The 27345-nt window shown below is 40.1% G+C and overlaps 1 protein-coding gene across 2 annotated transcripts in view; it reads left to right on the forward strand.

Annotated features, from left to right (window-relative positions):
* Window positions 1–27345, forward strand: part of pde1a (phosphodiesterase 1A) — a 160558-nt gene that overhangs the window by 112560 nt on the left and 20653 nt on the right. For both annotated transcript variants that reach the window (XM_031892463.1, NM_001102974.1), the window contains exons 2-7: window positions 9944–10057; window positions 13224–13406; window positions 13746–13812; window positions 17828–17944; window positions 19355–19495; window positions 26950–27050. In XM_031892463.1, coding sequence (XP_031748323.1) covers window positions 9944–10057; window positions 13224–13406; window positions 13746–13812; window positions 17828–17944; window positions 19355–19495; window positions 26950–27050 — 723 coding nt within the window. The remainder of the gene's footprint in view (window positions 1–9943; window positions 10058–13223; window positions 13407–13745; window positions 13813–17827; window positions 17945–19354; window positions 19496–26949; window positions 27051–27345) is intronic.

Here is a 27345-nt window from a genome sequence, read left to right on the forward strand (position 1 = left end):
CAGACGATGGCTTGGCTTGAATAGTCATGACACTATACCTACAGTTGGGTATGTATAACACAAAAGATTGCTGGCGAACTAACTCTTTAAACAACACACATTCGTGTCTCTCTAGTCTCAAGCATTCTTGTTTAAAAGATATCACTGTGTAGGATTAATGTGCCACTTTCTTATATTCTTAAATAAGCATATTCATACAACACTAAGTGCAATGAGTCATTCTAACCCAACGCAAACAAATGTCTGAGAACTGGATGTAACATCTGGTTAGTAAACACTGTCTGTAGCTCTCACTGTATATGTGCACTGCCAGAACCTCAGATGCACTCAGGAACAGCCCATTCCCCAGGGACACGTTCATTGCATGCTTATTTTGCTTTCTTTTTGTCTTCTGTCCCCTCAAACATAATCATCACAGTCTCATTGTGGGTTACATATTCTAGTGAATCAATATTGTACCAATATTAAAGAGGGTCAGCTTCTCTAAAAAGGAGTGTTTCTTGGCCATTAGCATCCCAATTCCCAAACTTTATAAAAAAAAGTATTCTTTAATGGGAATAATACCTACTAGTGCTGCCAGTCATCTTGTTGTTATCTAGCATAGTGGCATTATGTTAAATATTAAGATTATTGGCAATATATGCTTAATAATCTTATTCAGTAATCAGTATATGTGTATATATATATATATATATATCACTTGAGAAAGGCTATTAGTGGAGACTGACGTTTCGGCTACAACAAGACCTGTGAGTGCGGATCTTTCTTTCCAGTTGGATATATATATATAATGTAATAACACACCAGAAGGGTAGATATAGCACCGTTAAGAAAAGTATGTGTTCTCTACCTTCAGTGGTGATCATATAAAGCCAAGAACAGGGTCAACCATAAACAGAGCAGGTAGGATTCTCATTAAAAGTCCACTTGCATTACCTGGACAACTGGCTTTAAAGAGACACACTGCTAAATATAGTTTGGTCCAAATGTTGCCTAATTGACCTTAAAGCAGAGCTTCCAAGTGCATATAAGAGAGGAAATTCTCCCCAAGCCGTACACAAGCTGGCCTTTAGGCTGAACCCCCCCTGACAATAGCAGTGGGCTTTTGATTTGTTTTAATGTGCTTGTACAAACTAGAAAGTAAAATATGACTTTTCTTGTTTTGCCCTATTAATGCAAAAAAATAAATAAATCAAACTATAGTTATTTAATCAATTAAATTTAAAAATTCCTGTATAAAAAAGAACTAAATATTTTCAGCACCATCCCTTGAAGCATTTTAGGGGGCTGCATTGCTTTAGGACTTCTTTACACATGTTTTCTTCATCCTGTTTTTCCTGAATGTTTAAATCAGATGGTTTGCATTTCCTTAATTTGTGTGTTTGTTTAAAAAAAAAAGAGAAAGAAAAGTATTTGATAATTGTGCATTTTTCACAAATTCCATTCAACTTGAGCATGACTGGAGAGTTATGCAGATTCTATTAAGCCTCAATGTGCTGTATCTGGTTTATATTATTCTACCTTTAAAGGGCACACACAAAAAATATTTCCAGCAACAAAAGGATTTAGCTGCTGTGTCTTTCTGTCCACAATAATACACTAAGAAAAATGCTTGTGTAAACAACCCAATAAATAATTATACATGAAGCTAAGAGCAGTAGTTTCTGGCAATGCAGAGATTCCCAGAAAAGGCAAACATTTATTTTGGATTATATTAGGATTTGAATTGTACTGATGGGGGTTAGATACACTGGCGTCCTTTATATGTTTGCATATCTGACTTGAAACATGAACTTTAGCCAATAAAACATTTGACTTTTCACCTGGTCTCCCAGTGATCCACTGCATTTACCATGATCCCAATGAAACAGAAACAGAGTTGCCAAGTGGGGATAGAAAGGGATCTTATCAGGGACCCTGTGCCAGTTGGGGATGGTTTGATGTCAGGAGAGAAAAGGGGGTAGGACTTGTGGAGCAATGGGTGGAGTTTTGCCTGGTTAGGGGCAGGTTTGGATGTAACAGGGCATGGCGTGGATGATTAATAAGTAAATAAATGAGAAGTGGCTAAATGTGAGAAAATACTGACACTGAAATGAATTGCAATTACTTTTCTTATTCCAGCCCCTATATTTACATTAGCCTTTACTATACAACATTTTGATCATCTTGTTACCATAGGCCACCTGAGCCTCACTTTCCCAATGATTCACTGCTAACATTCAACTTAGGATGTCAAGTGTCTATTACTTTTATACACCTCATATTCAATGACACATTTGTGGACCTGGGGCCATTTCAGTGCAGTAGCAGATGCAGCTGGTATGAAGAAGTGACTGGAACAAACATCTCTGTAGAAGAGACTGGAACAAAGAATCCATAAGGGTCTCACCAGAAAACTACACTTAGGGGCAGATTCATCAAAGTACGAGTTTGAATCCCGAAATGGGTACAATTTGGATTAGATACGATAATTTCTGATGATCAAAAATGTCATGAAAATGCTTACGAAAAAAACTCAATAGTCATGATAATATTGTATTGGAAAGTCACAAAATTTTTAACAGCGGGAAAACCTTTCTGACTTTGATCCTTCTGTGCATGTTTTTTTGAAGCCTCCCATAGGACTCAATGGCACTCTGCAGCTCCAACCTGGCCCAAGGAAAGTCTCCCATAGGGCTCAATGGCACTCTGCAGCTCCAACCTGGCCCAAGGAAAGTCTCCCATAGGGCTCAATGGCACTCTGCAGCTCCAACCTGGCCCAAGGAAAGTCTCCCATAGGGCTCAATGGCACTCAGCAGCTCCAACCTGGCCCAAGGAAAGCCTCCCATAGGGCTCAATGGCACTCTGCAGCTCCAACCTGGCCCAAGGAAAGTCTCCCATAGGGCTCAATGGCACTCTGCAGCTCCAACCTGGCCCAAGGAAAGTCTCCCATAGGACTCAATGGCACTCTGCAGCTCCAACCCGGCCCAAGGAAAGCCTCCCATAGGGCTCAATGGCACTCTGCAGCTCCAACCTGGCCCAAGGAAAGTCTCCCATAGGACTCAATGGCACTCTGCAGCTCCAACCCGGCCCAAGGAAAGTCTCCCATAGGACTCAATGGCACTCTGCAGCTCCAACCCGACCCAAGGAAAGTCTCCCATAGGACTCAATGGCACTCTGCAGCTCCAACCTGACCCAAGGAAAGTCTCCCATAGGGCTCAATGTCACTCTGCAGCTCCAACCCGACCCAAGGAAAGTCTCCCATAGGGCCCAATGGCACTCTGCAGCTCCAACCCGGCCCAAGGAAAGTCTCCCATAGGGCTCAATGGCACTCTGCAGCTCCAACCCGGCCCAAGGAAAGTCTCCCATAGGAATCAATGGCACTTTGCAGCTCCAACCTGGCCCAAGGAAAGTCACGATACCGAAGCTTGAATGAATCTGAAACATCCGTACTCAGTGCAACAAATAGGATTTTGTCGCACAAATTGTTGTGCAAATAGTTGCAAAGTATGAAAAAGTTGCAAAAAATATGCACAGTACGAAAACTTATGAAAAAATATGAATATTTTGCATTCGAAAACAATCGTACTTTGATAAATGTGCCCCTTAAATCAAACTCATTACTAGGGATACCCTAATTTTCAGGCTGTCCCTTTAAAGAACCCAACGGGGGGAAAGTTTTTAAGTGTATGCTGATTTCCTGCTTTGTATAACACTATTTTTATAGCAGGCTAATTTTAACATTATATTCGTAACTTTGTTATGAGTTAAGAGGTCATGACCAAATGTTAAATCACAACAGAAGGAGGGTTTAAACCAAACTTTACATGACAGAACTCACTGTGCAGCAGCAAAAATGAAAATGTAGCATATGAATAAAACCAAATGCATGGGAACCACAGGAGCTCTGATTTCCAGGAGCCGTTGTAGAATTTCTATTATAGACACTTGTTGAATGAAGAATGTCAGTTTGAACTAAACTTTCCTCCTTGTGTATCCTTCTTCCTGATCTGTTTCCCACAAGCTGACACTGAAATTGTAAAGCAACATCTTTCCACAATAAATCATAAGTCAAGGTATTGAATATACATTTGTATAGATGAATCCAGATTTATATAGCACCATTACACAAATTTGAATTCCGACATTGATGTAGGAACGTAAAGAATACATGTCATTCATTTATTTTTTTTCTTAAATCTTAATTATGACAGCTATATCCTGCAGGTCGTTCAGGGAAGTGACTGAATGAATGTCCATGAAAGTTCTTTAAATTGGTGCCTAGGGGCACATATTATCAGATGTTGTTTTTTTTCTATATTGTACTACTTGTACATGCAATGCAGTAAATTAAAGCAATACATTAATAGAACTGACAGAAAAAAAATACAATCATAGTATTTAAAAAAATACAAAACTACAATTGCGTTCAAGATTGAGGGGCAGATTTATCAAAATGTGTAATACTAGTGATGAGCGAATCTGAATGGTGAAACACAGAAATCCACGAATCCACGTCTGGTGAAAAATTTCACTCCTCACTACTTAATAAATAAAAACTCAACCCTGTTCCATTAATTCCTTTATTTTTTAAATGGTGAAGTCTAACTTTCACCCACTGGTAAATACGGTTCTAAAAACCCCATAGGAATGAACAGAATGTGGATGAGTTTTTATGTGTTAAGCTCTAAACTCACATTTTGATAAATATGCCGCTAAGTGTTAAAAAAATAGAGGAAGGAAGTATCCTTTCCTTTCAATACTGCCAAAAGGACCTACCCAAAGACAGTGGTATGTGTTGAGAAAGGTCTTCTTTACAGGAATGAAAATGCAAGTGTTGATTTTAAATAAAATTTAAATACATTTTTACTCACAATTATTAGTCATATGTGGGTTCCTTTATCTATGTATATATCAATATTATGTGTATGGAAAAAGATAGAAAAGATCCGCAGCACAGTATTTAAGCAGCAAAGAGGGCATTGGGTCAAGAGAACAAGTTGTGAGTTGGGATGACAAGCGAAGCTGGGAAACTTCAGAGGCAGTTACTGGATCAAAAGGTTCAAGGCAGGAAGAAGAGGGGTTTAGGAAGGAGGTTATGTCTGTAGATGTAGGGCTCTGCTTGAGGATGGAATCTACTTTGTGTCTGAACAAGTTGGAAAATGCTTCCAGAGTTGACAGTTGAGTGACTCTGTTAGTAAGAGATCTAGAGGGTGCTGTGGAATATAGGAAACAATGGTGGTTGCAAACTGGATTTGTCATCGTTTATAAAGAACTGTAGCAATGTTGGCCTTTGACAAGGCAGAATTTAGGGATGACAGAAAAAATGTATAATGACTGAAATCAGCTGGCGCATGGGATTTCCCCCACTCACACTCTCCAGATAGTATACAGGAGCACAAGAATCTTGTTTGAGAGTTCAGCAATAGCTGGGAATTTTCCTCTTAAATATGCTGCTCTTGTAAGGGTGGATATGAATCAGTGATGGAGGAGAGAATGTGCAGCTCAATAGCATGTGAATTAGAACACTGTGAGAAGGCCGGGGTGAAGTAGCAGAGTGTGACACAGAAAATGTAACAATATGATGAATGCAAAGAACAAGAATTCACTGCTTAAAGCAGAAAGAGACAGAGTTTTGGTAAACTACATCCAGAAAGTGACCATTCTGAAGAGTTAGATGTGTTTGTCCACTGTTGAAGTTCAAATGAGCAGGTTAGATGGAGGAGATGAGAGGGACAATTTTTCAACAGTTCACAAGTGGGGTAGTTAAAATCACAAAGGATAATTGTAGTTTTGTCAGTAGAAAGGAAGGTAGAAGAGGAGGCAGCTAAGGGAAATTTGTAACCAACAGGCATTCATGCACGCAAACACTGAACTTTGAAGCCTTGTATGAGCTCTAAAATATCTACTTAATCTAAAATGATTCTCACAGCTTAACATGAGAAAATATAAAAAATAGCTCCTTTATCAGTAGACAGGTAGAAAAAAAGCTTTGTTCTTTTATTCATATTTACTCTATATCGGAAAATGTTGATTATATACATTAAGGTACCCTTACAAAGGAAAACCAAGCAATATACTGTATGTAGCACTTGACAATTGGTCAGTAGGAATATTATATATAGGGAAAGTATAATAAGAAAAGGATGATAAGGGTTATGTACCCACTAGTTTTAGAACTTCACAGGATGCTGAAACATCATTCCAAAAAGTTGCATGAAATCACCAGTCTTTGACTACTTTGCAGTAACATATATCTTGATACATGTTCATTATGGAGTCTGTACAAATTAATGCAGAACCTTTATTGTAGCTGTGAATTGCTTTTAACTCAAAGAACTAAATGAATCATTCAGGTGTATTAGCATATTGTGTGGTCTAGCTGAAGGAGAAGGTGAAAACATTGAAAATATTTTGACAGCTGTTGACAGTATCATTTACACATATTTATATGAAAATATCCCTGAATGACCTTACTAGTGGTCTCATTTTACTAAAAGCAGTGTCAGCTCTTAACAGAACCTTACTTTCTATACTAACTGTGCCTAGGTTTGCTTAGAAATGATAGGAATTTACCTTCCATAAAACCCTTACTAGTGCTATGTGAATCAGCTAACTTAAGCTTACCATACACAGGCTGATAAAAGCTGCCAACTCGGCCATCCAGACTGAATTCCCAGCATATTGGCCCATGTATGGGACCGTTCCCTGGCCTGCTTGACTAATACCTTGGCAAAAATTGCCCAATTTGTTGTTAAGTTTGTAAGGTCCTTTCTTGACATGCAAATAAGAGTGGGCTGCTGTGGGGATATGAAGTTGATGAGAATTGTCCTTGGTTAGTGGCCACTGTGGCTAAGGTCCACTGGAAGATCCTCTGGTGCTCAGATAGGCCAGTACTGCCCTGACCATACCCAACAGTTCTTCCTATGGGATAGTTACATAGTTACATAGTTACATAGGGTTGAAAAAAGACCAGTGTCCATAAAGTTCAACCCATCCGAGTAAACCCAGCACACCTAACCCACACCTACCAATCTATACACTCACATACATAAACTATAAATACAACCACTAGTACTAACTGTAGATATTAGTATCACAATAGCCTTGGATATTCTGATTGTTTAAGAACTCATCTTGGCCCCTCTTAAAGGCATTAACAGAATCTGCCATTACCACATCTCTAGGAAGGGCATTCCACAACCTCACTGCCCTCACCGTGAAAAACCACCTATGCTGCTTCAAATGGAAGCTCCGTTCCTCTAATCTAAAGGGGTGACCTCTGGTGCGTTGATTGTTTTTATGGGAAAAAAGAACATCCCCCATCTGCCTATAATCCCCTCTAATGTACTTGTACAGAGTAATCATGTCCCCTCGCAAGCGCCTCTTTTCCAGAGAAAACAACCTCAACCTCGACAGTCTCACCTCATAGTTTAAATCTTCCATCCCCTTTACCAGTTTAGTTGCAGTCTCTGCACTCTCTCCAGCTCATTAATATCCTTCTTAAGGACTGGAGCCCAAAACTGCACTGCATACTCAAGGTGAGGCCTTACCAGGGACCTATAAAGGGGCAAAATTATGTTCTCATCCCTTGAGTCAATGCCCTTTTTTATACAAGACAGAACTTTATTTGCTTTAGTAGCCACAGAATGACACTGCCTGGAATTAGACAACTTGTTATCAACAAAAACCCCTAGATCCTTCTCCATTAAGGATACCCCCAACACACATAACTTTGCACTTATCAACATTGAACCTCATTTTCCAGTTTGCTGCCCAGTTTTCCAATTTTCTCAAATCGCTCTGCAAAGCGGCAGCATCCTGCATGAAACTTATAGTTTTGCACACTTTTGTGTCATCAGCAAAAATAGAAACAGTACTCTCTATGCCCACCTCCAGGTCATTAATAAACAAGTTAAAAAGCAAAGGACCAAGGACTGACCCCTGCGGTTCTCCACTAACCACACTGGTCCAATTAGAAAATGTTCCATTTACCACCACTCTTTGTACTCTATCCTTCAGCCAGTTCTCTATCCAATTACAAATATTATGTTCTAGGACAATATTCCTTAATTTGATCATTAACCTTCTGTGAGGTACTGTATCAAACGCTTTAGCAAAGTCCAAGTAGATGACATCAACTGCCATTCCAGCATCGAGGTTCCTACTCACCTCCTCATAAAAGGCGACTAAATGATGACAGTATAAATGAATGTTTGAGTCTCTGTGGACACCAACACAATATGTAAGCAACTACAATCACACATACGTATAACCTATTACATTGTTTGTTTTATTTCTCTTTCATCCAAATTAGGCTCATGATGGCCAGGTACAGGTGGTTTCATTTTATACTGGTTTTGTATGTAAGAATTTATTTTGGTATCTCTACTTACATTTATGGTGTGTTAGATTTTCCTATTTGCACACCTCTGCAGAAACTTAATCCTGACACATAACTTAAGTCTTCCAAGTGCTTTTGGGGAGAACAAGAGTGTAATGAACCTGCCGGCTGCTCTCCAGCCAAATTGCAATGCTTGGCTCAGACTTAAACTGAAAGTGCAGACGCCTGAATAGAAGCAATGTTCATTTTTATAAGTAATAGTGCATTCAGCTAGGCCAGTTTAATGGATTTTGAAAAGATTTTTAACAGTCCTAAAAAAAGAAAGACATTAGTGTCAGGACAAGCTTATTGTCCCTAAGTATGATCTCTTTATGCCTGTTTATGGAACTATTAGTGAGGGATGCACAGAACCACTGGCACATATGCAATACAAACCCCATTCCCACCAGTTCTGTATTGTGCATGCACCAAAGTGGTTGAGTATTCATATTCCTGTGAGCTGTAGTAGATGTGTACTGTCATAGATTATTAAAGCAACACTTCACAAAAATGTTTTGAAGATGAAGAGGATGTTCTAATAGGATTGCTGCCTGGTCTATTTAGACTGGACTCTCTGTTCTATGTTTCCTGTGATTGTTACAGAAGGCAATAAACAAAATATACCATTTCCTTATCATTTGTTTATAGGGATACTTTTTTAGGGTCCATGGATAATGTATGCCTGTACACATATGTCCATCTCCCCAGTAATTCTCATTTATCTGCATAGTTGGCTGTAGCCGTACTAGGACAATACTCTCTCTGCTGCTGGGTGACCTTCATTATATTGCTTTGATTTAAGGTATTAATATATAACATTTTTTTACAATAATACAGGATTTTGATTTGACTTAGACTGAGGTGTAATGGAGTTTCCAGCCCTTTCCTCACAGAGAGATGGACTGATGTGTAATGTTTAGGCTTGCCTCTTACAGAGCCCCATAACAGTGGAGTAAGTGCATATTTGCTGTCTTTATTAGTCTTCAAATTACAGCAGGAGTACATACAACAATTTCATGTATCTGTAAAAGTACAGAACCATCAAGGGGAGCTCAAGGATAAGCCTGCACCAGTAACTGCAACATCTGGGTGTTAATTCTGGAGCTTCATTGATTGATGAGGTTTATGTACAGGGCTCCCTTTGAACTTGCAATAAAAGGGTGTGGAATTGTAACAAAAGGTGCCAAGTGTGCTCCCATGTTCTGGCCCAGCTTTTCCCATTAGCCCAGGTAATATTTTGCTGCGACTGTCGATGAGATAACAGATTTCCAGGGAAATTCTGCATTGTCATATAAAAGAAATGGTAAATATTACACGTAGTACTTAGTATCTAAAGGAGATCTAGGGTATAGTTGTCAGTACTTATATAAATACCTGATAAATACATTCAGCAATTGAAACTATATTTTACCAATAACAAATGCAAATGTTTCATTATGCTGTTTTTCTTCACTCATAGCATTTGATTTTAATGTTAGCAATTAAAAAGCCTCATATTTAAATAAAAAAGCTACAGTTGAATTCAGTTTCACATTTTTTTAGATTTTAGAAATTCATTCTGTCTCTTTTTTCCTTTTGCAGATTAAGATGTTTGGTGAAGCAGCTCGAGAAAGGAGATATTAATGTGACTGACCTAAAGAATAATATAGAATATGCAGCGTCAGTGTTGGAAGCCGTGTATATTGATGAAACCAGGTAAAATCATTTACTAAGAAATAGAAGAATAATATTTGTACTTCTAAGGGTATTTTATTCACTATTATTAGCCTATGTACTATGTTTTTAAGTCTGGCTTGATTCAAACCTTAAATTCTACAAATCAGCACAAGTACAAAGCAACAAGGTCCCCAATGACAACCCCCAGGTGGGGGCATGGCCAGGGAGTAATTGTGGAGTAACAGGGTGTAGTCAGGGCATGCTGTGGCCAAAATTCAACCAGATTTGATTCTGGGAGGTTTACATTTTGCTAACACTGTATTTGGCATGTTACATTTGTTGCAAAGGAGGTGTCAGACAATTGGTTTACAATAAGAGCACCCTCTTGGTGGGACACATGCAGCTCTTGTCTGGTGTGTTATACTGTATAAAAGGAACAAGGCCCAAGCTAAAATCCCATAGCAAACAAGGGAATACAGGTATGGGAGCCCTTATATGGAAACCTATTATCCAAAAAGTTTAGAATTACGCAAAGACCATCTTCCATAGACTCCATTATAAGCAAAAAATTCAAATGTAAAAAAACTATTTACTTTTTAACACTATTAAAAATACCTGAGGGAAGTAAATATATATATTTGTTGAAGAGAAAGGTGTGCATCTTTCCTTTGAGTAAGGTTTTTTTATTATTTTTAACCCTTTCTATGTGCTACATAAATCTGAATTACAGAGTGCTTGAATACATATATGGTGCTAATAATAAAGACCTATTTTAAAAAATAATTGAGTTATTAAAAAAAGATACATTTATATTTAGGCATGCTATTTTTGGTTCCTGGAAGTGAACCAGTTGATTTAGAGACAGATTTCCCATAAGATTTGAACAGAAGAATATACTGGTTTGGAGAGATTGCCTAAAATAGTTCTGTAAATATCAAAGGCCTCTCCGTACATGGTTACAGCCTCACACTGGGAAAAGAGTATTTTAGAATACATTTTATCAAATGAGGTAGACTATGCTCTTCTACTGTTCTACTACTGCTTCTTAACTGGGAGCTGTGATTTTTGACAAATGCAGCGAAATACATATACTATATAGGGCAAAGACACACTGAGCTACTTGTGGCAGCTACAATAGTAAATGTTGATAATTTACTGATAATAGAGTATGCCCTACTACTGTGGCTTTAACTGGAAGTTGTGATTTATGATAAATGCAGGAATGGGTGATACATACAGTATAAGGGCTATGACAGACTGAGCTACTTGTAGCAGCTACAATAGAAAATATTGATATTTTACTGACAACTTGCAATATAAAGGTGAGATGCCCTTTTTTGCTCTCCTAGATAAATTTGAAAATTCAACTTAAAGATTTATCTTGGGTGAGATTTTGGGGTAAACATATATTTGTTTTACTGTCTATTTTAGAAATTGAGACTGAATAGCTAAAACAGTTGTTATTTGCATATATTTTACTCTGAAATTAGATAAGATGGGACGGGTACAGGCCTGGAGTGGGAGGATTTTTAAAAACTATAAAAGAAGCAGACCCCATGGTCTGGGTTGCCCCCTTTGGAGTCAGGGGGTCTGCTTCCTCTATAGTTAAAGGAAAACTATACCACCAGAAATAAAACAGATAACTGAGATCATATTAAGTGGCCTATTAAAGAATCCTACTAAACTAGAATATATATACATACTGTATATACGAGTATAAGCTTAGTTTTTTAGCACCCAAAGTGTGCAGAAAAAGTCACCCTCGGCTTATACTCGAGTTGGGAGCCATGGGTCCCTCCAGACAGGCACCCTCTGTCCTTTGTGTGCAAATCAGGCCACCCACAACCAGACCCTCCAGTGCCCTGGCCCGCTCCCAAATTCATCTTCATCTACCATCCTCACCTGTCCCATTCTGCACTAGGCATGGCACTTTATATTCTATATAAACTATATACAGTTTATAAAGATATAAACTCTGTGTTTTAGCTTGGTTGTTGATTGAGCTAAGAGGATAGTACTCTTAAGGTATCATTGTTGATACAGGTATGGGATCCGTTATCCAGAAACCCATTATCCAGAAAGTTTCCGAATTACGGAAAGGTCATCTCCCATAGACTCCATTATAAGCAAATAATTCTAATTTCCTTTTTCTCTGTAATAATAAAACAGAAACTTGTACTTGATCCCAACTAAGATATAATTAATCCTTATTGGAGGCAAAACAATCCTATTGGGTTTATTCAGTATTTATAGGATTTTTAAGGTATGGAGATCCAAATTACGGAAAGACCCCTTATCTGGAAAATCCCAGGTCCCGAGCATTCTGGATAACAGGTTTCATACCTGTATCATATTGTTTTTATTGACCCTCTTCTCCACAACTCCAGAGCTAGTTTACTGTTTTTCTTTGAAATAAATATTTAAAAACATATACCCCACTGATGCTTCATTGAATGTAATTTTATTTTTTAAATTAATGTAATTTTATTATTAATTTTTATTTATTTTAATTATTGAAACTTAACAGTAGCTACTGCATTTCCCACCCTAAATACTTGAGTCAATAAGTTTCTACAGTTTTCTTAGGTAAAATTAGGTACCTCGGCTTATATTCGGATGGGCTTAAACTCGAGTATATACAGTATAGCTCAGTAAATATTGCCCTTCTACATGTTTTCTCTTGAGCCACCATTTTGTAATGGTCTGTGCTCCCTCAGAGATCACCTGACAGGAAGTAGTGTGTTAGTACAAGACTGAACCTTGTCCTTGACCTAACGTGTGTGTGCCCTTGATTTTTTGCATGCATTGCAAATCGTATGATCCCAGAGTGGCCTTAGTACTTAAAATGACAATTTTCTATTTAGAATTAGCCAATAGCACATACTACTAAAAAAGTATATTTTTATGAAAATGGTTTATTTAGATGAAGCAGGCTTTTACACATGAGCTTGTTTATGCATTATATTTTTATAGAGACAACATTGTTTGGGGGCATAGTTTTCACATAAGCCATTGGTTCTGTTTTTTGAGCTGACACTCCAACCTATAGAATCTGCTGGAACCAGAGTCTACCATCAAAATGCAATGACAGGTGAAACTTCCTGTTTGGATGTGGCAACTGCAATGCAATAGGGTCACAGGATAGTCTGTCTGGCACCTGTAAGACTTCTAATTTTCTTGCATTTCTGTTGTAAAATATTTATAGGCGACTACTGGACACGGAAGATGAACTTTCTGATATCCATACGGATTCAGTTCCATTGGAAGTACGAGACTGGTTGGCATCTACCTTTACCAGGAAAATGGGAATGAGGAAAAGGAGGCCCGAGGAAAAGCCCAAATTCCGAAGCATTGTGCATGCAGTCCAAGCTGGAATATTTGTAGAGCGGTGAGACCAAAATTTGTTTTTTTCATTTTTCATAATAGTTTTTGATTTACACTATGTTTGGCTGGGCTAAGTTATAGCGGTGCGCCCACCAATGTAAGTATTCTCAACAGTGTTCTCTTATGCTAATAGTCAGTGCCTTTGTCTTTGGTACAATCACCACGCAGTTTTTCAGGAATTTCCACCTTTTATGGTGGAAGTCATAGATGACAGAAACAAAACAGGTCAACTTATCAAGGTTTTGGGGCCCTAAATTGAATTTGTAACACTTTACAATGTGTGCTTCCTGCACTAATATTTAAACATTTATACATTTCCTTTTTTTTTCTCCCCATCTCTAAGGATGTATAGACGATCTTCCAATATTGCTGGTCTTACCTACCCATCATCTGTCATAGCATCTATGAAGGTATGGCGCTATAAATATATACTGAACAAATGCACAAATGCAGGGAATCCTACCTAATCTGTGCAAATCTGGCTCCATGAACTGTATACCTGCAGCTGTACCTGGAAGAAGTACTAAAATTTATTTATACTAGATATACCATGAAAATCTTCATAGACAAGTACTAAAAGCATTTTTCTAGTACAGAACAACCGAACAGCAGTATGTTTGCCTTTTGATGTTACAGTGTAAAGTAAAGGTGGCCATTGTAGACCGATTCGGCAGCTTATCGGCCCATGTAGGGGCACAAACGATGGGCCTGCCAGACCAATATCTGGTCTGAAATCGGCCAGATATCGATCGGGCAGGCTAAAAAATGTAGTCGGATCGGGGGCCACATTGGCTCCTTGATGCAGTCCCCGAACCGACTGAGCCTATTACCGGCGTTTTAATTCGATCATTTAGCCCCAGGACCAAATGACCGAATTAGCCTAAATTCACCCAATATTGCCCACCTGTAGGTGGGGATACCGGGAGAAGATCCGCTCACTTGGCAACCTCCCAAGCGAGAGGATCTTAATATGTATGGCCACCTCAAGGAAGGCAATGTTTCAACTGCTGATAAGCAGGATAATCAGGACTAAATCCTCTTCCACCTGTAAGCAAGTTTAGACCACCTACTTTAGAGAACTAGGGGCACAGTTGCAGAGTTTCATGGAGCCTTTGTATCTCCTTTAACTTTGTTTTGCCCCCATCTACCCACAGTTATACCTGGCTACCTCTCAGGGTCTTTCCTACTGAGCCTCCATCTTCTTGTTGTAACCACAACTTCTTGTCGTAGTGCCAAGTGTATGTACAAAATAGTGACATTTGAAGCATTACCCCTTGTACATTTATAAGTGGTGTGCTGGGAATGTCAGTATGGTATAATTTTGAATTAGTATGAGATTTGGATAATATATCATCCTACCTGTTCCCCTTTTTGTTATTGTTCCTGGACTGGGGGGAAATAGAGACTTATTAAAGGAGAACAAAAGGACTGGGGGGGTGCCTATTTGTTCAGCCCTTAGTGCTCTTGCACTTGCACCCCTTGTTGCTTTTAATGACTGTAGAGCAAAATGGACTTTGGACAACATTCATCTTGGATGCCAATGTGCAGGCCAGAGGGGCCATGTAAAATGACCATTAGGATTTTAAAATTCTCTACTACTCAGTAAAACTAAAGGGGTTGCTTGAACTAACAGTGAAAAGATTACTGCAAGTTGAGTTTCTATAGACTCATCATGACTAGATGCTGTATATCATGACCAGAATGAATAGATGTAGATATAAAAGATAATGTACGCCTGCTAAACTGTTTAAGGATATTAGAAGTGACCTGTGGCCTCATCCTGGCTTGTGGTCTTGGAATGGGTTTTTTATTATCCTCATAGTTTATAGTATGTTAAATTACCCTATAAATAATAGACATCTTTATTTAAAAGACATTTAAACTCCTTGGCTCAAGGCATTACATATTTTTAACAGTTAACATTAAAAATGTGCTTTTTTAGTTACTTATACCTACTGAAGAGAAGTACATATGCCAGTCAATTAGTGGTTTCTTGATTTTTAAACATTTTATTGAAGTTTTGCAATAAACATGTAGGATGAATAATGACAAATTATTTAAATATAGGTTGTACAACAATAGTCACATTCAACAGTTTGTCCTTCAAAAAGATAAGAAATGAAGAAAATAAAATGCTTACAGAGAAACAAAATAAGTAATTTAAATCGAGAAAAACAAAACAAAAACAAATTACAGTGGCTTGCAAAAGTATTCGGCCCCCTTGAACTTTTCCACATTTTGTCACATTACAGCCACAAACATGAATCAATTTTATTGGAATTCCACGTGAAAGACCAATACAAAGTGGTGTACACGTGAGAAATGGAAGGAAAATCATACATGATTCCAAACATTTTTTACAAATAAATAACTGCAAAGTGGGGTGTGCGTAATTATTCAGCCCCCTGAGTCAATACTTTGTAGAACCACCTTTTGCTGCAATTCCAGCTGCCAGGCTTTTAGGGTATGTCTCTACCAGCTTTGTACATCTACAGACTGAAATCCTTGCCCATTCTTCTTTGCAAAACAGCTCCAGCTCAGTCAGATTAGATGGACAGCGTTTGTGAACAGCAGTTTTCAGATCTTGCCACAGATTCTCGATTGGATTTAGATCTGGACTTTGACTGGGCCATTCTAACACATGGATATGTTTTGTTTTAAACTATTCCATTGTTGCCCTGGCTTTATGTTTAGGGTTGTTGTCCTGCTGGAAGGTGAACCGCCGCCCCAGTCTCAAGTCTTTTGCAGACTCCAAGAGGTTTTCTTCCAAGATTGCCCTGTATTTGGCTCCATCCATCTTCCCATCAACTCTGACCAGCTTCCCTGTCCCTGCTGAAGAGAAGCACCCCCAGAGCATGATGCTGCCACCACCATATTTGACAGTGGGGATGGTGTGTTCAGAGTGATGTGCAGTGTTAGTTTTCAGCCACACATAGCGTTTTGCATTTTGGCCAAAAAGTTCCATTTTGGTCTCATCTGACCAGAGCACCTTCTTCCACATGTTTGCTGTGTCCCCCACATGGCTTGTGGCAAACTGCAAACGGGACTTCTTATGGTTTTCTGTTAACAATGGCTTTCTTCTTGCCACTCTTCCATAAAGGCCAACTTTGTGCAGTGCACGACTAATAGTTGTCCTATGGACAGATTCCCCCACCTGAGCTGTAGATCTCTGTAGCTCCCCCAGAGTCACCATGGGCCTCTTGGCTGCATTTCTGATCAGCGCTCTCCTTGTTCGGCCTGTGAGTTTAGGTGGACAGCCTTGTCTTGGTAGGTTTACAGTTGTGCCATACTCCTTCCATTTCTGAATGATCACTTGAACAGTGCTCCGTGGGATGTTCAAGGCTTTGGAAATCTTTTTGTAGCCTAAGCCTGCTTTAAATTTCTCAATAACTTTATCCCTGGCCTGTCTGGTGTGTTCTTTGGACTTCATGGTGTTGTTGCTCCCAATATTCTCTTAGACACACTCTGAGGCTGTCACAGAGCAGCTGTATTTGTACTGACATTAGATTACACACAGGTGCACTCTATTTAGTCATTAGCACTCATCAGGCAATGTCTATGGGCAACTGACTGCACTCAGACCAAAGGGGGCTGAATAATTACGCACACCCCACTTCGCAGTTATTTATTTGTAAAAAATGTTTGGAATCATGTATGATTTTCATTCCACTTCTCACGTGTACACCACTTTGTATTGGTCTTTCATGTGGAATTCCAATAAAATTGATTCATGTTTGTGGCTGTAATGTGACAAAATGTGGAAAAGTTCAAGGGGGCTGAATACTTTTGCAAGCCACTGTAACTAACTGTGCCCAGTGGATAAACTATAAAAAGAAAAGAAAAGTTTCCCAGAGAGCAAAATCAAGGATAATTTTGCTTATATGTTCGTGAATTATTGAGATAAATCTATATATGCAGCATTTTATAAATCTGATCCTTATTAATTATATCTATAGCCATGTAATTATATCAATGACCATGTATTTTTAAAAGGGATCTTGGATTTAGGTTCACTTGTTTTTGCTTTGATGGCCTCTTGCCAGCTAAGCTGATTAAAATAAGAAATAATTTCTGTTATAGGAGGGGTTTCCTCTTTTAACCAATAATAAAATAATGCTTTTTTAGAGGCAGCCATAAACAAAAATAATAATTTATCAATTTTTTGTGGTAAGGAGGCTGGTAAAATGCTTGATAACACCTCCTCTTTTTTAATGTGTAATAGAGCGAAACTAGGAGATAACTTTATATTTAAATTCAACTTGTGGTTCAAGAATCTTTCAACCATATTAAATTAGTGGTTTTAATGGGCATTCTGATTTTATATGAACTACAGTCATTTATTTCCACAGTACAAGTATGCCGGGAGAAAGGTTGGGTGAATTCATTTATCTTTAGATGTGATCATCATGGTTTTTTTTCAAACAGGATGTTGACAGATGGGCTTTTAATGTATTCACTCTGAATGAGGCTAGCGGGGAGCACGCCCTGAAGTTTATGGTGTATGAGCTGTTTACCAGATATGACCTTACTAATCGCTTTAAGGTAAAAAAGCAATATCCCTTTTGTGAAGTTCATTTCCTATTAGCACTTGATTATTTGTTGTTATTAGAAACTATCCCACATTGGTAACATCATCTGCATTATTTCTGAATACTTTTACAATTGTTGGTGGGCTCAGGGTTGAACAAAGTCTCTTATATCATTTTAGTACTCAAATAGTTGTAAACCGGGTTCCAGTGTGATTGCTGACTCACCTACTGGATAAACAAAATAAAAGTGTATCTGCCAACAAATACTTTACTGATGATGCACAGATATAAATAATGTCAAAATATATATAAAGCACTTTTCAGTTTTTGGTCTTACTGGTCTTCTAAGCAACCCTAAGTAGCATAAGATATAAAAATAAATTATCATTACACATGTTTGCAACCTAAGGTTGAAATGTAGCAATAGCAATAGTTGAACAATACAAGTTCATGTCCATATGTCCATTCCTGATAAATCAAACATGTTGGAAGATCTTCTTAGCTGATGGTTGCGCTGGCCAATGTATAAGATTAATGGATAAAGATCCTGCCAGGACCTACCAGGGACTCACTTAATCAACAATGGTACCTTTACAGACCAACCTTAGTCTAATTGATTACATAACTATACATTGTGCAGTTGTGAGGAATGACTGTTTTATCTTCTGTATAAGGCCAGCCTGAGCTTAAAGAACATGTAAAACCTACATTTCCCTACCATGTGTATAAGGTGGGCACATCTCCCCTATCCAAACCACAACATTTGTACTGCATATATCCCCTCCGTTTGCAAGTACCATTATATAGCAGCTTTCTGCTGACAGACATTTTCCCTCTGACACATCATCAGTCACACTAAATGTAAACAGTAAAGTTCATGCAATCAAGAATGCAGGCTTACACAGGCAGAACTTAATTTGATAAAAAGTCCAGCTTGGACTGAATCTCGTAATGGTTAAACTGAGCTAAGTTTAAGAGAAAAAACATGTTTCTCCAGCAGAGTGCACAGCTAGATAAAAGTATCTATGGAAACCAGCAATGGCATCTCTTCATTGGGTGCCATACTGAGTTGAGACAAACTGAACATGCTCAGTAGCCAACAGCCAAAGTAAATTTCTAAGGGAAGGAGCCAAGTGGGTTAGAGGAGAAGAAGGAATCCCAAGTGATTAATGGGATGCTGCAGCTTTAGTATTAAGCGTTTAACAACCAGAGTGGCAGGAATTTACAGATTTTAAAGATGCTGTTCCCTGATTACATTTTATTGTGGGGGGTTTACATGTCCTTTAAGGTATGGTTGGTGTTAATAATGTATTACACTGACATAGGAAATGAGTAACCTAAACTTCCTAATGAGGGATTGGATTAATACTAACTATGTATGTATAGAAAGATATTGAAAACATGAAATATTTTGTACTTCCAGATTCCTGTTTCCAATCTCGTATCTTTTGTTGAAGCTCTAGAAGTTGGTTACAGCAAGTACAAAAATCCGTACCACAATCTGGTTCATGCCGCTGACGTTACCCAAACTGTGCACTATATAATTCTTCATACGGGTATCATGGTAAGCAAGTAAAGGATCCCTAGTATTTCTGACATTCTGTGCAGTACAGAACTAAACCTGCACCATAACCAGTTGCATTACTTTGATAAATGTGCCCCCATGTGAATTAAATATAAGCTTGAAATTAGCTTTACCAAAGCATATTTGTTGTATAGTGAAATAATTCTCATTATATTTATCCTACTTTGCACATATAGTTATATATAGTTATATCAGGTTATATTAGTGTATATCCTGTCTAAGCTTTTCTAGAGAGATTTTTAAATATGACATGTGGGTCATTTACTTGCAGATAAGCAATGCATTCAGAATATCAATCTTTAAAATAACAGGCCTGAATATTTCTAAACCTTCGCTGTTCATGTAATATATAAGTAAGTGGTTGAATTTGATAACTATACAGTATAACCTGTTATTCTGAATGCTCAGGACCTGGGGTTTCTGGATAAGGGATCTTAAAAGTACAATTTCCATAAACTTGGATTGTGCTAAGGCCATGGGCATTCTCTTCTTATTGCAGGTTGGCACAATACACCTGCTCTCAACGGTCACATGCAGTCATAACACCCATTCCACGGGGAGGCCCATTTATCAACATTATCATTTTTGTGGTTTTACAGGTTTCTGAAGCCACAAAAAAATCATTTTATCTAAAATCATGAATGCCAAGGGATTTAATCAAACAGGCTTTTAAAAAATGCATGGAAAAAACACTGAAAACCTGTGAAAACTTGAATTTTTTGGTTTGTTGTACAAATGGAAGCATCAAAAAACCCTGGAAAACCTCCAAAAGCACAAAGCAAAGTAAAATTAGCTAACTGAAAAAAGAAAGCTGCCATTGACTTCTACATAGCCTTGGAAGCTTTTAGATGGCATATTTTGACTTTCGGGTTTGTCATGGTTTTGACGAATAATAAATGGTTAAAAAATGATGTATGTATAAAATATGAACATTAGTAAAGGCCCCCCTAAACTCATTACCATCAATAGCAACACAGGAAAGGGCACATTTCTCCATCCTCATTGACAGATTGTCACGGTCGGCACCCTAAACCAGAACAGATGCCAAGTTCCCTTGTCTCGGCTCGGCTTCACCAGTGTTGTGACCGCCTTTGGCTTCGGGAGGAGCCCTCAGCTACTCAGATGCCACCTGGACTTAACGAGGGGAACGAGGCAGGAGTTCTGGCAAGCAAAGGGGCACGACTGTAGATAAAGTCAGTTAGGCCGAAGATCACGGTACAAATAGGGTTAAACAAGGTCGTCGTCAGGCAGGCTAGGTCGGGGCGGGCAGCAATCAAGGATAGTCAGACAGGCAAGGGTCAACCGGAATAATCGTTACAGCAGGATGAGACGAAAACGTAGTCGAAGTACAAGCCGAGGTCAGATATGGAAAATCAGGATAGTCAGGAGCAAGCCGGGTCAAAACACAGGAAGGCAACAAGCAGGATACAGGAACAAAATACACAAGGCTCAAAAAGGCACCAGGAATCAAATCCTATCACGGGCAATCAGTAACCAAAGAAAGGCCCTTTAAATATTTCAAATTTGGCGCCATTGCGCGCTGACGTCATGCGCCGTGCGTCATGACGTCATTCGTCAGCGCGCCTGCGCCTTTAAACATGCGGAAGTGCGCGCGCGCGCACACTATGGAGGAGCAGGCACAGAGGCAGAACGGCGCGGCGGGCGTCCCCGCCGATGGCAGCGCGGCGGGCGTCCCCGCCGCGCTGGTAAGTGCCTCTTCATTACATTACCCCCCTCTCTAGGGGGGGCCACTGGACCCCCAGGCTTCCCAGGAAACCTTGAATGGAACTGCTTCCTGAGGCGATCAGCCTTGATGTCATCAACTGAGACCCAAGAGTTCTCCTCAGGACCGAAGCCTCTCCACCTAGTAAGATATTGAAGTTTACCTCTCACACGGCGGGAGTCGAGGAACTCTTGGATCTCATACTCAGGCTGACCTTCAATCAACACTGGGGGAGGAACAGACTGATGGCGAGTGTTAGCAGCAGGTTTAAGGAGGGAAACATGAAAAGTATTAGAAATTCTGAAATTAGGAGGTAACTGAAGACGGACAGAAGATGGGTTAATTATTGCAATGATGGGATATGGACCAATAAACCTGGGACCCAGTTTGGGAGAGGGAATCTTTAACTTAATATTCCTGGTTGATAACCACACTAAATCCCCCACCTTGTACTGGGGAGCCTCCCTACGGGATTTGTCAGCAGCTTTTTTCTGGGCTAGGGAAGCTGCCGATAGTGAATCATGAACTAGCGACCAAACTTCAGAAAATCTTAAGACAGAGGAATTGGCAGAGGGTACAGGGGAATTAGAGCCAGAAAAAGAAAATGCTTTGGGGTGTAACCCATAAACGATAAAGAAAGGAGACCTCCCTGAGGAGGAATGGGTAGCATTATTGTATGCAAATTCTGCCCAGGGAAGCAGTTCAGACCATGTGGACTGGTTATCGGATACATAGCACCTGAGATACTGTTCAAGGGACTGGTTCACCCTTTCAGTTTGACCGTTAGTTTGGGGGTGATAGGCAGAGGAAAAGGATAATTCCGTCCCAACCAAAGTACAGAAAGCACGCCAAAATTTAGAAACAAATTGAACCCCCCTGTCAGAAACAATATTTTCAGGAAATCCATGAAACTTGAAAATATGCATAATAAATAAATCAGCCAGGGTCTTAGCAGAAGGGAGATGTGGAAGAGGAATAAAATGAGCCATTTTACTGAACCTATCAACCACCACCCAAATCACTGTTTTACCCTGAGAAGAGGGCAACTCTACAACAAAATCCATGGAAATGTGAGACCATGGTTTCTCTGGGATGGGTAAGGGATTTAACAGACCCTGGGACCGATGATGAGATGACTTAGACCTTTGGCAGACTGAACAGGAACTGACAAAAGTTTTAACATCCTGTTTGAAGGAGGGCCACCAAACATGTCGGGACAATAAACAAATGGTTTTTGCAATACCTGGATGACCCGCCACCCTAGAATCATGAGCCTCTCTTAATACTTGCTCCCTAAGTACCTCAGGAACAAACCATTTACCAGATGGGGTTTCAGCAGGAGCAGAAGACTGTAAAGGGGACAATAAGGAAGAGAGGTCAGACCTCAGGGTTGCAACAATTATTTCCCTGGGAATGATAGGAGTGCACTCACTAGAGTCGGAGGAAACTGAGTCGAAACTCCTAGAGAGTGCATCCGCCTTGGTATTCTTTGAACCGGGTTTGAAAGTTAAAGAAAAATTGAACCTTGAAAAGAATAAAGCCCACCTGGCTTGCCTTGGATTCAGGCGCTTAGCGGATTCAATATAAAGTAAATTCTTATGGTCGGTATAGACCGTAACTAGATGTTTAGCCCCCTCTAAAAGATGGCGCCATTCCTCGAAAGCCAATTTCACGGCCAGCAATTCCCTGTTCCCTATGTCATAATTGATCTCTGCAGGTGAAAACTTTCTAGAGAAAAAGGCACAGGGATGCATCTTGTTGGTTATCGGATGTCTTTGAGACAGGACTGCCCCAGCTCCTACCTCAGAGGCATCTACCTCTACAATGAAAGGGAGAGCGGAATTGGGAGGTCTAAGGATAGGGGCAGAACTAAACTCTTTTTTGAGGGTTTCAAACGCTTGTACAGCCTCAGGAGGCCATATACTGGGATCAGCGCCCTTTCTAGTTAAATTCGTGATGGGAGCTACAATTAGAGAAAAATTCTTAATAAATTGACGATAATAATTGGCAAAACCAAGAAACCTTTGTATAGCGCGTAACGAAAAGGGTTGGGCCCAATCTAGGACAGCTCTCACTTTACCTGGATCCATCTCTAGACCCTTGCCGGAGATAATAAAACCCAAAAACTGAACAGTAGAAACTTCAAAGGTACATTTCTCTAGTTTTGCGTACAGATTATTCTCCCTTAGCCTTTTTAAGACCTCACACACATGTTTACGATGTTCATTTAGATTAGAAGAGAAAATAAGAATATCATCGAGGTAGACCACTACGAATACCCCCAGTAGGTCACGAAAGATGTCGTTGACAAATTCTTGAAAAACTGCGGGGGCGTTACAGAGCCCAAAGGGCATTACTAAATACTCGTAGTGGCCGTCCCTGGTGTTAAAAGCAGTTTTCCACTCGTCCCCCTCTCTAATGCGGATGAGATTGTATGCACCTCTAAGATCAAGCTTGGTATAGATCTTGGCTGTTTTAACCTGGTCAAATAACTCAGAAATTAGAGGGAGAGGGTAGCGATTTTTAATAGTGACTTTGTTTAAGCCCCTGTAATCTATACAAGGACGGAGACCCCCATCCTTCTTACCCACAAAGAAAAACCCAGCACCTGCAGGAGAATTAGAAGGCCGGATAAAACCTCTTTCGAGGTTTTCCTGGATATATTCCTTCATGGATTGGGACTCAGGTAGGGAAAGAGGGTATGTACGACCACGAGGGGGAGAGGAACCTGGAACCAGATCAATGGGACAGTCATACTGTCTGTGTGGGGGTAAGGTCTCGGCCGCCTTTTTGGAAAAGACATCGGCATAAGCTGAATAGGCTGCAGGTAACCCCTCAAGTGAGGTGGCTGCTATAGTTGAGGGAATACAGATACCCCTACAACAAGAACCCCATTGAGAAACCTCCCCAGTAACCCAATTAATCTGGGGGTTATGAACCTGGAGCCAGGGTAAACCCAAAATGAGTGGAGAAGAGGCACCTTCAATAAGAAAAAGGACTATCTCTTCAACATGGAAATCGTTCACACATAAGGATAAAGATACAGTTTTCTTATTTACTACACCAGACCCTAAAGGTCTTTTGTCCACAGTTAATAATCTCATGGGAACACTAAGAGGGACTACAGGAATGCTATGTTTAGCAGCAAATCTGGCCTCAATAAAGTTACCCTCTGCCCCAGAGTCCACGAAAGCGGACAAGTTAACGGAGCCCGTAGGCCAGGACAGTTTGACCGGTAGCTGAACCTTGGAGGCAAATTGGGGAGAGGAAACGCCTGCACCCAAATGAAGCTCCCCTTCTTCATTTAGGCTTGGGCGTTTCCCGGCCTCTTGGTGCATTGTTTGAGAAAGTGACCCTTGTCCCCACAATATAAACATAACCCAAGGGTCCGCCTGCGTGTCTTTTCCTCAGGAGAGAGATGGAATAGGCCTAGTTGCATAGGCTCCTCCTGGGGTGGAGACACCGGGGAAGCCGAAGGCTTAACATTGGTCACTAAGTCAGGCCTCATATAAGTAACCCCAGAAAAATTAGTATGACCCCTTTCACTCCTTCTTTCCCTTTGTCTCCTATCAATCTGGATGGCTAGGGACATGAGATCATCCAGACTGGACGACAAGGGGTAATTCACCAGGCTATCTTTAATAGAGTCGGATAGCCCGATACGGAACTGACTGCGCAGGGCTGCATCGTTCCACTCAGTATCTCCTGCCCACCGGCGGAACTCTGTGCAGTACACCTCTGCATCCCGTCTCCCTTGGCGCAGTTTACGAATCGCCGAATCGGCAGATGATGCACGATCCGGGTCATCATAAAGGATTGCCATGGAATGAAAGAATACATCAAGGGAAAAGCGGGCTGGATCAGAGGGAGGCAGCCTAAGGGCCCAAACTTGGGGATCGCCCAGAAGAAGGGTCATAACAAATCTTACTTTCTCCTCACCAGAAGGGAATGAATGAGGGAAAAAGCTAAGATATAATTTACACGCCTCTTTGAAGACGAAAAACTTTGACCTGTCCCCAGAGAATTTCTCAGGAAATGCAATCTTAGGCTCCTGGGGTCTATAGGTGTTACCTCCCAAAGCAGATGCCCCCACAGAAGGGGAAGAACTAGGAACAGGTTGCTGCTGCGAAGATTGCGTAGTCTCCAGCTGGCGGGTTAGATTGTGGAAACCCTGCAGGAGATAATTCTGCTTCTGCTCCTGATCCTCCAAGCGCTGTAGCAGGGCAGTAAGAAGCGCTTCAGTGGTAGCAGATGTAGTGGGAGGAGCAGCAGCGGACTCAACGTGATCTTGGTCCTCCATGGCCCGTGATAATGTCACGGTCGGCACCCTAAACCAGAACAGATGCCAAGTTCCCTTGTCTCGGCTCGGCTTCACCAGTGTTGTGACCGCCTTTGGCTTCGGGAGGAGCCCTCAGCTACTCAGATGCCACCTGGACTTAACGAGGGGAACGAGGCAGGAGTTCTGGCAAGCAAAGGGGCACGACTGTAGATAAAGTCAGTTAGGCCGAAGATCACGGTACAAATAGGGTTAAACAAGGTCGTCGTCAGGCAGGCTAGGTCGGGGCGGGCAGCAATCAAGGATAGTCAGACAGGCAAGGGTCAACCGGAATAATCGTTACAGCAGGATGAGACGAAAACGTAGTCGAAGTACAAGCCGAGGTCAGATATGGAAAATCAGGATAGTCAGGAGCAAGCCGGGTCAAAACACAGGAAGGCAACAAGCAGGATACAGGAACAAAATACACAAGGCTCAAAAAGGCACCAGGAATCAAATCCTATCACGGGCAATCAGTAACCAAAGAAAGGCCCTTTAAATATTTCAAATTTGGCGCCATTGCGCGCTGACGTCATGCGCCGTGCGTCATGACGTCATTCGTCAGCGCGCCTGCGCCTTTAAACATGCGGAAGTGCGCGCGCGCGCACACTATGGAGGAGCAGGCACAGAGGCAGAACGGCGCGGCGGGCGTCCCCGCCGATGGCAGCGCGGCGGGCGTCCCCGCCGCGCTGGTAAGTGCCTCTTCATTACACAGATGAACTCAAACAAACATAAGCTTTCAGCATGTTAAAGCTTCTCTTGTAGAAGAAGGATAATGTCAATCAGAACATAGGTTGATAGCAAAAAGGAAATGGAAGAACCTCTGAAAATAAAGCCATCTCCCATAGACTCCATTTTAATCAAATAATTTACATTTTTAAAAATGATTTCCTTTTTCTCTATAATAATAAAATAGTACCATGTACTTGATGGTAACTAAGCTGTATTAATCCATATTGGTGGCAAAACAACCCAATTGGGTTTATTTCATGTTTAAATTCTTTTTTTGTAGATTTAAAATTAGCAGATCTAAATTACAGAAAAAACTTAGCTGGAAAACCCCAGGTCCCAAGCATTCTGGATAACAGGTCCCATACCTGTAAGACAATAATAAAGAAAGGGAAATAAATAAAGGCATAGAAAAGGTAATCAGGGAACATTTTATGCCAGAAAATAGCAGAACATAATGCCAGAAAATAGCAGAACATAATGGAACAGAAAATTACATGTTACAATACACTGTACTACATTTTTTAAATATTATTTTTTGGATGATGCTCAGTGAATATGTATATTTTTCAAGCACTGGCTTTTCAAGCAGCTGACAAATTATCCAATCTTTATAAATAAAGTGTATCTTTCCCATATTAATAGTGTCATTTCTGCGTTTAACAGCACTGGCTCACAGAACTGGAAATTTTGGCAATGATATTTGCTGCTGCTATCCATGACTTTGAGCACACTGGGACCACAAACAATTTTCATATACAGACGAGGTAAATATTGGGAAGCAATAACTATTTCTGCTTCTACTTATCAGTGATGGACAGGGGTTGTTTATACAGAGCTCATTAATGGTATTCATGTAGTAAATGTAAAGAAAAAAGAATGCTTCATAATAAAAACAAATGTTTTTTTTTTTTAAATTAATGTAATAGCAGAATGTATTTTTAGCATATGTTATATCTGTTTTGCATCATGTTGAAAAAATGTACTAATACTACCATTGTTTCAAGTCCAGAGAAAAGGAAACAATATGGAAGTAAAAATAAAAATCCTGTCTTACTGGTT

Source organism: Xenopus tropicalis, chromosome 9 (genome assembly GCF_000004195.4).
Source record: "Xenopus tropicalis strain Nigerian chromosome 9, UCB_Xtro_10.0, whole genome shotgun sequence".
In the NCBI taxonomy this organism is placed as follows: domain Eukaryota; kingdom Metazoa; phylum Chordata; class Amphibia; order Anura; family Pipidae; genus Xenopus; species Xenopus tropicalis.